This window comes from Ambystoma mexicanum, chromosome 2q (genome assembly GCF_040938575.1).
Source record: "Ambystoma mexicanum isolate Mex_15411 chromosome 2q, UKY_AmexF1_1, whole genome shotgun sequence".
NCBI lineage: Eukaryota > Metazoa > Chordata > Amphibia > Caudata > Ambystomatidae > Ambystoma > Ambystoma mexicanum.
Genome location: NC_090924.1, coordinates 116,140,550 through 116,154,435, shown reverse-complemented (window position 1 = coordinate 116,154,435; position 13,886 = coordinate 116,140,550). Strand labels below are relative to the sequence as shown.

Here is a 13,886-nt window from a genome sequence, read left to right as displayed (position 1 = left end):
GTGCCAGAATGGGGTAGGATTCCTTCTTGGATGGCGATAGAAAGGCCTGTAAAATTACCAGAGAGTTTTGTCCAGGAGAGTTCAAGGATGGTGTAGATGTGGAGCCTGCATCTCTCTCCCGAAACTGAGCTCCATCTAGGATCGGGAGCTGGCGTTTCCCGAACGCCGCGGAGGGGCTATTGGACATTCTCTGACTAAATGCTTGTCCGAGGCACAGTACATGCATAAGCCAGTTGGATCCTTCGCAACCTTTCTTGGGCGGATATGGGTCCACGGAAGGCCCCTAGTTGCATGGGTTCGGGTTCGCTTGTAGGGATAGAAGAATCTTCGGATTTCAAGGGGGTCTCTAAGGGATTCTTATGGAGGGGTGACTTGGTCTTTCTTTTCTCTGCCTTCCTTTCCTGGATGCGAAAATAAATCTGTAGAGCAAGATCCATAAGTGCCTGGTAAGAACTAGGACGTGCCACCCTGGCTAATTCATCCTTAACATCTTCATTTAGTCCTCTGCGAAAGAGAGTGAAGCAAGCTTCAGAATGCCAAACCGCTTCTTTAGCCAGTTGCTTGAATCGAGTTACATAGGTGAGCATGTTCTGAGAGCCTTGCTGGAAATCGAGTAAACGTTTTTGAGCACTAAAGACCTGTTCTCGGCGGTCAAACATGGTTTTAAGTGCTTGAATGAATCCATCATAATCATCCAAAAGGACATCTCCGGAATTAACTAATGGTGTGGCCCAGGCTAATGCATTCCCGGAAAGGTGAGAAATAATAAAGCCCACTTTAGCCCTGGGGGTGGAGAAATAATAAGGTTTAAAGGTAAAGTGGACCAAACAAGAATCCAGGAATCCCCGGAGGGTTTTCGCAGAGCCATCATATTTGTCAACAATGCCGCCCAATAGCACACTGTCCTTTGTGGCAGAGTCACGGGATAGTACCAATTGTTTTAACACAGCGTTTTCAGCTTTCAAGTTTTGTACTTCGGTCGTTAGCTCTTGCATGCCGCGCATAAGATCCTGGATGGCCGCCTCCATGTCTATATCGACTTCGGTCAGGTGGGGTCTCAATCTATCACAGGTTTCGCCCTTTCTCACCTGTTTTCGTTGCCTGATGACTTCTTTAGGCAGAGTCTTCTTTCGTATGGTTTGGGTCTTATACAAGCCCGCTCGGCCGTCCTCGGCTTCCAGATTGCGTTCAGCTTCGATGTCCGAGATCAAGGGGAACTCCAGGAATTCAGAAAAGAGGAAGAGGTCCATGCGGTAGCGGTGCAGGGATGCTGGGAAAGGCTGGACAAGAAGGAGGGAAGGTAATTAGAAGAAGGGGATCCGGGAACCAGGAAACAGCAGAATAGTACAAGGGAGAGTACGGAGCACACGTCCGATCACAGCTAGCAGCAGCGTCGAGACACGCCGGGGCCGCTGGGGTGTGGTTTCTTTATAGAGCACGCTGCGTAGAACGTGAAGACTGGTGAGCAGCGTTCTTAGCTTGCTGCCATGTTGGTAGTACTATGGAGTGTAAACCCCGACGTGTCAGGGACCAGGAGGCCCAGAAGGGGCGAGTTCGATGGTTCATGACAGTTTCCAGGCATTACGCTTTCTGCCTCGAAGGTTTCTTGAAAGTAACGGTGTCTTGCCGAAAAGGTCATTGGTAATTCCCTTCTTACGAACACTTCTTGGTTTGTCGTCTTTCTCCCCTCGTTCAGCGGCTGACTTGAAACCTTGTTCAGCTGCCGACTTAAAACTGCTGTACCTTTGTGTGCTTTGCCTCGCTTAGAGTGCGCTTCCGTGCTCCGCCTTTTATCCATGTGGGGAAGTCTAATGGAAGTGAGGTGGGAATGATTGTCAGTACTTGCCTGACCTCGCCTGACCACAGTAGCGGGACATGTCAGATACACTGCTCTGATGTGAGTCTGCTTTCTCCCAGAGCGAGCTGTCCATGTCAAAGTGCTGGGAAAGGGAAAAGGGGGTGTAAGGTTCCCACATATCCTACCGGGTAGGATGGGGTCAATGTGTTGCAGGGGGAGGGATACCGCGTCTCGCCATCCGGTATCCCACTCCCCGAAAACCCCTCACCCAGGTGATCCTGCCGCACTGCTCCACCCCATGAACTGGATTCAAAAACGATGGCCGTGTCCTGGCCACCTGGATGACTAATCCCTGGGGACTAATGGGTGAGACACCTTCTGGTTTCTCACTGTTGTAAGATTTTGTCACTCACCTTTCCTACAACTTACTAATATCATACTTAGCCCAATATAGCAACATCTTTGTCCAATGTACAAAGTTTCACCTTAAAACTCTGCTATTCCCCACCTTCTAGCAACATCTTCCCCTGTGCACCTGCCCCTCCATATCTGTGGTTGGTGCCTCTTCTCTCATTTCCATCCCAACCTTACTTTCGGATTGCTCCTGCAAGCAACAACAAAAAAAAAGAAAAAGAAAACAACATTTTACATTTAAAAACACCAAAAAAAGGTTCCTTTAGGAACCACCTTTCACAGTTAAAAAATAGAACTAAAAGAATAATCTTATAGACTCCATCTACTTTACATTTCTCAGTAAAGTAGTTAGACTCAATATGAGTGTCCCAACATTTCCATTAGTAATTTCTGTTATACTAATGGGAATAATAAGGCAGTAAGCCTAGAGTCTGCAGGCCTTTACCGCATAAGGATAATGCCCCTGAGTCTCATAGTTACAGGCCAGAGTGTAGAAAGAGCCTTAACGATGGCCCCGGGGGCAGTACCTTATGCGGTAATGGCCCGCAGTCAAGGGACTTAATGCCATTAGTCGCCCTGTATGTTTTCTCTTTCCGTAGCGGCCATAGTAAACAAAGAAAATGGCCACCATGGAATGGGAGAAGGGACTACACGTACCAAGCGCATTCTTGGGGGAGGCGAAAGAATGAAGGGGACCGGCGCAAATTCGCTGCTGCGACGTGAGCAGGAATGCCATACAGTAAGGTTCGGAAAAGGAACAATCAGTGAATAGAACACATGATCTTCACGGTGTGCCAGGTACTAATGGACAATAGTATTCTAGAGAAAAATATAGAAGGACAGAAACTATATTCTGCCCCAATTACTTTTCTGCAGCATACAATAAGGGCCATAATCGATGGACCTTTATACCTATTGGCGGTCTCTACAGTCCCCTTTCCAGGCCGTGGACCATTAAAAGACCCGTATTGCACATGCACACGATCGCACAGGAAAGCCTTTCTACCCTTTTTAATTTTATATTTCCAACACTCCCTCAATGCCTGCTTTCAAACAGTCAGACATCCATCCACCAATCACTTCCAAAATCTGTATATATAACCCTATGACCATATTACGCTTCCACACACCAACTGTCACTTATCAATCTTCTACAAATCTTTTGCATCTTCATTTCCCTTACTTATACAAATGGTACACAGTGCGTTTATAAACACACATATGCATTGTGCAGTGAAGAAGTGCATAAATAGAAGGGGCTGTACGGATGGGCAAGTGTTCAAAGAACCCAGGAAGGAAATGCCAAGGGATGCCAAGGTGGGACGCCACTGGCTAACTACAGGAGCAGAGGAGTCCCAAGGGTGGGATGCATCTTAACCGTAAGACCCCTTTAACAACGTTTTTTCTGTCAATTTAATATGTTTTGATAAGTGAAAATGTTTCATGGTGTTACATCACGGTACATACGTTATTAATAATAATCATTTCTCTTTTCATATATATGAAAGAACTATAAACCATTAAGAAATATATTTTTTCAACACATAGTTATGTCTGTCGTTATCAGCAGTGCATTCTGGGAATGCAAATCATTGTTCAATTGTCTAAGGCATAAGGCTCAACCATTGCCCCATCACAACCAAGCCACCCCTAGTATTCACTGCACCTACCCTGCATCCTAGCTCAGTGTCCACTATACCCAAATATTGTAAGCAATGGCCAGTGCTCATGGCTTGCAGCCATGGCCAGTCTCCAAATACATGGGGCATAGGCTTGGACCATGCCGCATTCCCCAATAAATAAATCCCCAGTACACATTTGCATTTGCTGAGGGCCAGGCCCACTACTGAGTCACCAAATGTATATCACTAGTTTTTCTACTTACATAGAAAAATAAAACACAAGACATATTTCCAAAAACATGCTTTCAGGTCCTTTCCAATGCTCATCGCGCATGTTTGTTGTAATCTAGTGCACCACTTCAGGGTGTAACCGCAAGCAGAATATTTTTTCCATTCAAACCTACCACTTCGGCCATGCCGCATGCCCCAATAAGCAAATTACTGTACATATTTCTCCTTGCTGATGGCCAGGCCTATAGCCCAGACACCAATGTTATATCACTGTGTTATGTACTTACATTTTCACACTTTCCAAAAAATAAAAGACGGGACATATTTGCAACGCCATGCTTTCAAGTTCTTGCAGACCCTCCTTTTGTATATTTGCTGCAATCCCATCCAGCACCTCTACCCACGAGCAGAATTTTTTTCCCCATTCAAACCTTTCACAATTTCGAAAAACATTTACCACATAGCCGGTCCCTGGTAGCCATGCCCGCTTTAACCTCATTGCTGGTCCCTCGTAGTCAATCGCCATGTTTTATTTTTTTTTAAGTGTGAGAAAATAGTCATACCACTTGGGTGTATAATCTTTGTGAAAACTTTTGTCCACATTCGTCAAACGGCAACAAAGTTATAAGCCATCCAAAAATGTTGAGACTCCCCCCCTTCTAATTTTCCCACCCCTTGACAAAATCCCACCAAACTTTGCAAAACATTCATATTTAGGTCTAAAATCTTTTTGCAAACTTTTGTGCCGATTCGTCAACTGGTACCACATTTATAAGCTATTACAATATTTTGGTACCCCCCCCCCTCTAATTTTGTTCCCTGTTCACAAAACAGCACCACACTTTGCAGAACCATTCAGAGTCAAATGTAGAATAACATTCCAAAATGTCATGCAGTTTCATTGAGTGGCGCCAAAGTTATAACCCATACAAAAACTGTTTTTCACCAGCCCCGTAATTCAGAAATAGGCATATATGTCCCTGAATATCTAACATGTTCGCGGACATCACAGGACTGCCCCGGACATCCGCAGACATCAGAGTTGAAAACCCACCTGTTTTTTGGGCTTTTTAAGGCCATATTCCATCCCATGCTCATCACCCCCCACTTCTCCAGAGATTGTTTCATTAGTTTGACAAGTGCAATGTTGTGTTTTTTAGTAAGCTTTCACTGAACTGTTTGCGGACAACAGCGGCTGTCCGCGAATCCAACATGGTGGGCGTTTCCAAAATTCTGACGCATATCACGCTTTTCACCATCCAATCAGTGGGCGCGTCCGATGTCCGCGGACATCACGCCGCCCTCTGGGCCAATTGGAGGCCCGTCCGCGGACTGAACAGGGAAGTGAGTCTGCGGACCAAACCCAGATATCACTAATTTTTTTGTACCTACTTTTTGGCCGTTTCAAAATAAAAGTACAGGATGGATTTTTGGGCGGTTTAAAAAAAAAAACTGATTACACCAGATTTCAAAAGCACGCTTTTGGGACAAAGCCGCCGCTCCTGCTGCAAATTTGGTGAAAATCTGTTCAGCAGTTTGGGCTGTTGACGTGAGCAAAAAAAATGTCCCATTGCGTCTTTGGGAAAAACCACACATTTTGGGACCCCCCTATAACTTTGTCCCCCCCCTGCACAAAACCTCACCAAACTTCACAGAATCAGTCGGCCCGGGCCATTTACTTTTTTTGCAAAGCTTCTTGAGTATTTGTCCGGGGGAGGGGAAAAGTTATAAGCTGCCCAAAAAGTGCTCTTCTACGGGTTGAGCAACTAAACCATAACTACAGGGCCGCTATCGCAGGCCCTGTAATGAATTCAATGCTCCACTCTATTGGTAACACCTCTGTGTGGCTAGTGAAACGTTCTAAAACCACCTTTGGAAGTTTTTCCTAATAGTAGATTTAATGTAGTTGTCACAAGAGTGGTTAGGGAGTATCGCACACAGAAACTACTACAAATTCTAGTTAAGGTGGATCGTTTTCATGAGAAACCAGCCCTGTAAGAAGATGGTGTTAAATGTCATGGCTTTTAAACATTGTTCAACTGATAGGATACTCAAAAGTGTCCCCCACCTGTGTCAACACAGACGCTCATGTGTTTCATGCACTGATCTGGCCGTAGGAACTTCAGGGCTTCAGACAATTCCTTACGGCTCTGCCTCTCTTGCTGTTCCTGTTGTTTCTGCTGCTCCTTTGCCAACCTCTTTTTTTCCCTCTCCAGCCTCACAAGCTCCTTCATGCGTTCCTTCTCCAGCCTTTTAGTTTCCTTCTCCAGCTTCCGTACCTCTGAACACAACAGGTCACACTCCACTAACTCCTCTCCATGTTTCTTTCTTACTTTTTTTGCTGGAGTACATGGTGGTGAAATGGGCTTTGGTTGAGATAGGACATTGCCCTCATCTTCAGTGACCAAGCAACTCTGATTTGAAACGACTGGCCCGCATCCAGTAGTCTTTAACAGACATGGGGAGGAATCTAGTCCTACACTACTTCCTTCTGTGCATGTCTCACAATCGCTTTCAGCTTCGGAATCAGACACTTCCCAGGTGAAGGCTCGTCTTGTAGGAGTCTTTATTGCAGTGTATTTTGATTGGAATTTTGATTTTGGAGACATCACTGTTTCTTTAGATTGTCCTTTCATGACCAGTTTGTTTCGAAAAATGCAATCAACGCACTTTAGTATATGTTTTTGTTGGACACACTATATTGTACAGATTTCCGATAGGCTTCAATTTTTCATGACCCTGTGGTCTGCCCGCATACCAATTCAGTAGAGGTCTGCGCTTCAGAAACCAGGTCGGTACTGCACACTTTAGGCCAACCACTGCAACTCTGCCCGTTTGATGCCCGTTTGATATAGTGCATGGTGCATCCACTTGCAGAGGACCACAGAAGGTCTGCACTGCGTAGTCATTCACTTAAACATTTTGTATCCATGCATGTGCATGCTATCATGGGGCGAATTGCGAGGCCAAATACATTGCAAAGCAGGACTGCTAAAGGAAACGGAGTCACAATAGCGTGGACTTACGTTTTCTTTCAAAATAGTACCATTCTAATATAAAAATGAAATAGCACAGTCTACGTCATTGTTTTGAATACAAAGGGCACTTCAATGTGCACGCGATAAGTCTGAGTGATTTTAGTGGGATGCAGCGACAAAGGGGGGGAAGCTGTTTCGGAATACAGAACTAGCAAAGATGAAGATTCCATAGTCCTTTCTGAAACACTGGATTCGAGGTCACCATTAAATGACCAGCAGACAAGGTTGGCCGCCTCAAACTCGCACCCATTTCCTAATTCCTGCAGGTGCTTTCGTGCAGTAGACTGAAGGAATTAAGCCTGCTTCGCCACGGCAGATTCACATTTTAGGTAACAATTTGCAAGTTTGGTTTATTAGACAAACCAAGTGCACGCCTGTAAGCAAGATAGCACATTAAAACAGACTGCATTTCCACCCTAAATATCTGAACTTCTTCGCTAACCAACCTTAGGACCTTATTTCACTTTGGTCAAGATTTAAGTTCTGCGCTCTCTGGGGGTGGCACACTTTTTGAATATATATAAATGCCCCATGTTGTCTTTCTCTCAACACTAAACACGAACTCCACCGTGACGGTTACCCCAGTTTGTGTACATAGTTTTTCCGCCCACGCTGCACGCAAGCTTTGCTTCTTTTCTTTACGACACCGAACAAAAAGTAACATTTATAAAAACATATCCAAGAGAGCCTTCATTTTTCCTGTGCAGCAACCCGGAACTGTTAATAAGGGGAACTACATGGCCGGGGTTCATTTTTCCATCACAACATAGGTAGGCACACAGAACCTAACATCCGGCCGAAACAGGAAAGACGGGCACGTAGACTTTCTTTATTAGAACTCTATGGAGCTTCAAAAATTGGGCGTTGTCAATTGAGTTTACTCTTCTTTAAAGAGTCCCTCGCGTAGAGTATTGCTGCCGTACTGCGGTTAACAAATTCGAACCGTTTAACGTTCTACAAATGATCCGTAGAAAGTTTGCCCACTCCAACATGGCCATCATGCGGGCGTAGTTGTACTTCGTCAATTTCTATACAAGACAGTTTTATGGTCAGGCATTGAAATTCGGTAAATAGTTGAATGTAGTCAATACTACCATCTTGGAATGCTGTCAAGATCTACAGGTTACCAGTTCATTGGACAGTGTTCACTGACGTGAATTGAAAAGTGCAAGCACTTTTAGGAATTTGTCATTTAAATATAACGACTAAAATCTACGTCACCTTAATATATTTCAGAACTCGTAAGTGTTCCTTTTAAAAAAAAAAAAGTGTAGGTATTATTTAATGGTATTCGTTCACTGTGCAATCCCTGCAAAAAAAGAAAGTGATGTAATATTTCAGGATCGATGTCCCGTTGCCTCGAACAAGTAATACATTCAAGGTTGCCCCTTGTTTTGACTGGCATCCGATGGGAGGGAGGAGTTTGTCTCTGATCTCCAGCTCTACTTTCCAAGCAGAAAACTACTGCTTCACATATTCCTTCTTCTAGTAGTTTAGCAGCTTAGCGCGGCAAAACAACTGAGATCCTACTCTGCCCGCTTGAAAAACAAGCATGTTCTAAACGTCATTGTGTGATCATTGGCAACGCGGAAACTACGTTTTGTTGACTCGCTGTTTCTGAACGGCCGCTTATATAGTTACACCGTCCTTGTTGACCTTAAAATGGCTGCCCCCATGCAGTTTGTATCCCCTTAGCTTGGGATTCTTTCCCTGAGTTGCCCCGTACATGCCCACTGGTAATTCGTCTTAGTAAAAGGGTGCCCTCCCAACAATCGTGCAGAGCCCCACCGCTCTTTCATATTGTAAGAGCGTTTCAGCTACCAGGACACTTATCTCGCCACACAGCACCTTGGACTATCGTTGTTTTTCTTTCGTTGGGGAGTTCATATCAATTCCTTAGTGATGGCTCGCAAAAAGCGCGTTCGGCTGATTGCCGAGATGGCCCGCAAGATTCGAGAATATCGGGCACTGAAAAATCGTCCGCGTGATTCGCAGCGCTTTGCCCTGGACTATGAAACCATGATCCGACCATTCACCGGCAAACGACTGCCTGTGCTTGCTTGGGAGAGTGTGCGCACTGAGAACCGTCTCTTCTCCCTGCTCAACGGGATAAGGCACTTTGGCATTGGGCGTGTGGTGACCTGCAAGTCCTGGCTGGATCGTTATGAAGAGCCCTACTACTGGACCATCACCAAAATTAAGGTCGACTACACTGCCGAGGTGAGCATGCATGCTCTAACGCGATCATAGGAGTCCCTAAAGGTGGGCCATTATTTGCTGCTTTGCTCTCCTAATTGGCGGTCTGTCCCTCTCTGGCAACGTACTCTTGCAAGTGCTCCTTTGCCCAGTTGTCATTCCTGCGTTTGCATGCTCTATTTGCTCAGCCTGTGGTCGTTCTTCTGGCCTAAAAGGGACACCACGGGAATTAATGGGGCATGAATATCACCTGCTTTCAGCATGACCATCAGTGCTAAAAAAAAAAGTTTTCCAAATGTGCAGCTTGCACTTGCATAGTAAGGCACTTCCAAACTGAAACATGCTTCTTAAACTTGCATTCCTTATTTTTCTTTAAAATGTGTTTATTTTTTTTATCAGACTTACCACACAACTACCTTGTCATTTTTGTGCCCATTCTTTTGTGTTGCATTACAAGGTACATTTCTAAAAATGTCATCTGCTCGTCAAACTGCTTAATCACAAATACCTGTTTCTATTGTGCTGACAGTTATTAGGAAATTAAACTGTGCGTTCATTAGGGCTAACTTTTGGATTTTCACTTTGGGGGCAGACATTCCCCCACCCCTGTCCTGAATATAAGCAAGTGACCAACCCATCTCCTGGCTGAACGTATTTCATAGCGCTTGTTTTTTTTATAAAGAATTGTACAAAGTCATAAGATTTACAGCATCTCCGCAACAGTCACTCAACCTGCTGATTTTTCTAGTAGCCTCCTACTGTAGGGCATGGAATATCCGCCCCTATTTGATGCAAAGTAGGGCGGACATGACGTGAAGCCCTGAATGAATGGGCCTGTCTCTTACAGAGGCATCCATTTAACACCACCACCCTCTGTGTGTCGTGTGGGTTTGGTCTGGGCCTACAACAATTTGGTGATGTGGTGGTCGCTTGGGACTCGTGGCAAGAAAGCCATTGCGTACGATATGGGTGTGCATTTTGTGGAGAAAAGAGACTAGACACCAGGGAAGCTGTTCCTGGTCTTTGCCACCTCACAGTGAGGTGTCGAGGGGCTAGCAATGTGTAGTGGCCTAGCACTTGGCAGCATGAGGGGTGTGTGTGTGTGTGTGTGTGTGTGTGTGTGTGTGAGAGAGAGAAGTGGAGCTTGGAATGTGGTGAGGTGCCTGGAACCTAGTGTTCATGGACGTTCCAGGGACTGTGGTTAGAGAGAGCCAGAGGGAGTAGAAGCATGTTACCTGCACTCCTTACTTGCCTTCTTCCCTGCAACTGTAACAATAAAGCAAGCTTACCGTTTGATACATACCTGCCTTTTTCCTGTGTCCTGCCTGATGATTTAAGCCACTCCAAGATACCACATTTTGGCGACGAGGAATCCTTGAAGAACCCAGAGGAAGGGAATGTGTGAAGGAGAGCGAAGAGAGATGAAGTCCTGAGCGTAGAGAAATGAAATTCTGATGCCATTCACCAGCAGTTGAACAGTGCAGACGTGAGAAGCTGATGAAACTGTTATAGACTTGTGTAGCCATCAAGAACAATGTCAGTGGCATTGGTGAAATTCAAGGCTCATCCACGGGGCATGAATGGCCCTGGCCCTGGCATAAGGAAAGGGCGGGGGAGGCAGAGCTCCATGAAGGAGGACAGCCAGAGAAAGGGCGTATTGGTCGAGTACGTATCAGCCCAGTATGTGATGTTGCTGTTTTTGAGTGCCGTTGTGCTCCGAATAGAAGATGCATTGTGGGACATGAAGTTTGTTCCCATGAGTGCAAGCTTGCATGGGTGTAATTTGGGACAGCTGGCGAGGGTCCATGGGCCGTTGGTGGGGTAGCGCCTAGAAGAGCCTTGCGTTTCAGCGCAGCCTTTTGGCTGGAATGCACTGAAGAGGGCCCAGAGCCATTGTCCTTGCTTGGATAGTTTGGAGAATATGCATCGGAGTAAAGCACCTTCGATACTTACTTGCGTGAAGATGCACACAGGAGTTGTTCCGGTAGACAGAACATGAAGTAGATGTATTTTGTTATCCTCCATGTCAGCCCGAGCCGGTCACACTTCATGGAGGAAGGTGGAGGTAAATGGAACAAAGTGGCTATTGGTGCAACATTTTTGCTGCAGACCGGAGCAGATTATTTGACCAGCATTGAGGTATTATAAAGCGGCGATGTTGGGAGAAAGGATGTGCTTTACGTTTCATTGCCATTTAACTTGGAATTTGCATTATGTGGCGTCGTTGACGGGCACAGCACTGGCGGTGTTCGTAGACACATTGTCAGACTCAGAGGCGTTGTGCTTTTGTCTTTTTTGCACTGACTGTTAAATAATGTATGATTTCACTGGCAATGGGCATGAAAAAAATGAAAAAAGAATGGGCAAGAAGTTAACTGCATTTGAGGCAGTTGGTGGTGTCTAGGTGACAGTAGACTGTACAGTAGACTGTACTCATACGGCAAGGTACTATATAAGAGTTATTAATGCTGTAGTGCAGCAAGATTTTTAAAAGTATGTAATTTTGAGCTTAATGAAGTAATGTTCAGTAGTTAAACTGGCATCATTGAAATTTAGAGATTACATTTAAAATGTTTTATGTGAGTGTGTGCTGTGTTGAGGATTTATGCGGAATGCAGTGTGGGTGCTATTTGTAGCAAAATCTGCACAATATTTTTATTGAAATGAATCTTGCGCAGGATATTTCTTAAATGATGTTTTCTTAAATGATGAAATTAGGTAGAAACTTGTTTTTGACAATGAATGTTTTGCACAGAATATTCTTAAATGATGGGTTTTCTTAAATGATGAAATTATTCAGAGTTGGTGAGATGTTTAGAAATTTAATTTTAACTGTTGGCGCACACTTTCAGAATGCTAAATTATATTTATTGGGTTAATGCATACGTGTATGTGCTGAGTGGATGTGTATTTGAGTGCATCTCTTGATGTTGGAATGCAGGTATAGCAATACATGCGTAAAGTTGTTGGTTGCGTCGCGGTTGGATGTCAACGCGTGTACATGGTACGTAGTGACATGCCTGAAGTCGTTGTTGAGGTGTGAGCGTGTTTAAGAGGTAGCACGAATGAAGTTAGAGGTTGTGGCCCACATGCTGGCCAGGTGTGGAGCAATGGTTTAAACCTGTTTACTTGAGTTGAAAATTGTTAAGGAACGCACGTGAAGTTTTGGCTTTCTAGTTAGATGAATCATAGGTGGATGAGTTGATAAATTAAATGGGACACTAGGGTACAGTGTCTGCTGAGGTTTTCTGGAGACTGATCAAACGTGGTTGACGTTGTGTGGGGAGGGGCCACGTGCAATAGGTAGGGGGTGTGGCAGTAAAAAAGAGTAGGTGTCCACATCTGTCTCCAGTGCAGTAGTTGAGTATAGTGTTGATTTAGGAGCAATGGTTGTAGCTCCTACCCATGCCTATTGAGTGGTAGGAAAATAGTTTCCTTGGCACACCTTAATTTGAAAATTAGTGGAGCAAGTTATGGGGCACACAGAGTTATATGCCAGTGTGGTTTGGTGTTCTTTTGTTAGGTGACATGTGGTCATCTTGTGACCATTTTGAAGCTTCAGACATTGGCAAGTGATTTAGTGGATTATTTAACACATTTTAAAATGTAATATTTTTAGCAAGCACTACATTTTTCGTCTTTTTGTGCTTGCGTGCATTCTTCGCACAAGTTAGTCTTTTCATACCCTACGCTCCACGTCTTTTGTGGTTGCGTCACCGTTTTATTTTTTTTGTGCTCTTTCTTGTGAGTCACTTTTCTATATTTTTCATTACTTTTGTGTGTTTAAGAGCGGTGGTGTTAGTGGCTATCAGTGTTGGTGCTAATTGGTCCTCTCCATAGGGGCTATTGATTAACCTCTATGTGAATGTGTTTGTGATGAGTTCTTTGTGAAGAAACATTAAGGATTTTTGGACGTTAGAGTGGTTGCTCGCACTGCTGAGTCTGGGGTGCTCTATACTATGGGTGAGGTTGTGCTTAGATGTGGCGGGTCTAGGGTTTGGGTGCGGCAGGCCCCTATGGAAACGGAAGGAACAAGGTTCTGTATTGGTGGTTGAAAGTGTTAGTGAAGTCTATTTGCTCATGGAGAGCAATCTGTGCTTGGGGGTGGCATCCCTGAGGTCCGGGGGGGTGGGGGAGCAGACCAGGACAGGAGTTTTTAGTTCCTCAGTATGTTAGTTATCCTTATTGTTCATGTGGCGCGTTTTTAGTTTTCTCCTTTTGAGGAAGGAGATGTGTAGTGGCCAAGCACCTGGCAGGGGGGGAGGTGTGTGTTAATCAGAAAAGGATTGCAAATATGTATATATCTCGTTTCTGATATTTGTGGCAAACTAAAATCTCTGCTTTCTTTTGTTCTACCTTGCAGAATTTAGACCATGGAAAAGCCTGGGGAATCCGGACGACCAAAGGTGAGAATGTCTGGCATGGGGATGAGCCACAGGGGCCAGGCATCGATGCTAGTTAAGTGGTCTCTGGACATTTTAGTTGTGGGCAACTTCAATGCTGCATTTTTGAGACTCTGCTTGGGGAGCCAGCAAGTCAGCCTCCAGCATCCGCGAGAGCTCACCAATCCCTACTGCAGGAACATTT

General features: G+C 44.8%; 2 protein-coding genes across 4 annotated transcripts in view; one reads left to right on the top strand and one right to left on the bottom strand.

Moving 5' to 3' along the window:
* EME2 (essential meiotic structure-specific endonuclease subunit 2) overlaps positions 1 to 7,902 on the bottom strand; it is a 476,808-nt gene extending 468,906 nt beyond the window's left edge. For all 3 annotated transcript variants that reach the window (XM_069646994.1, XM_069646995.1, XM_069646996.1), the window contains exon 1: positions 6,134 to 7,902. In XM_069646994.1, the coding sequence (XP_069503095.1) occupies positions 6,134 to 6,701 (568 nt within the window). In that variant the 5' untranslated portion in view covers positions 6,702 to 7,902. The remainder of the gene's footprint in view (positions 1 to 6,133) is intronic.
* The window catches only part of MRPS34 (mitochondrial ribosomal protein S34), a 37,830-nt gene continuing 31,798 nt past the window's right edge, over positions 7,855 to 13,886 (top strand). Inside the window, exons 1-2 of the mRNA XM_069646997.1 lie at positions 7,855 to 9,323; positions 13,663 to 13,705. Of these exons, the coding sequence (XP_069503098.1) occupies positions 9,006 to 9,323; positions 13,663 to 13,705 (361 nt within the window). The 5' untranslated portion in view covers positions 7,855 to 9,005. The remainder of the gene's footprint in view (positions 9,324 to 13,662; positions 13,706 to 13,886) is intronic.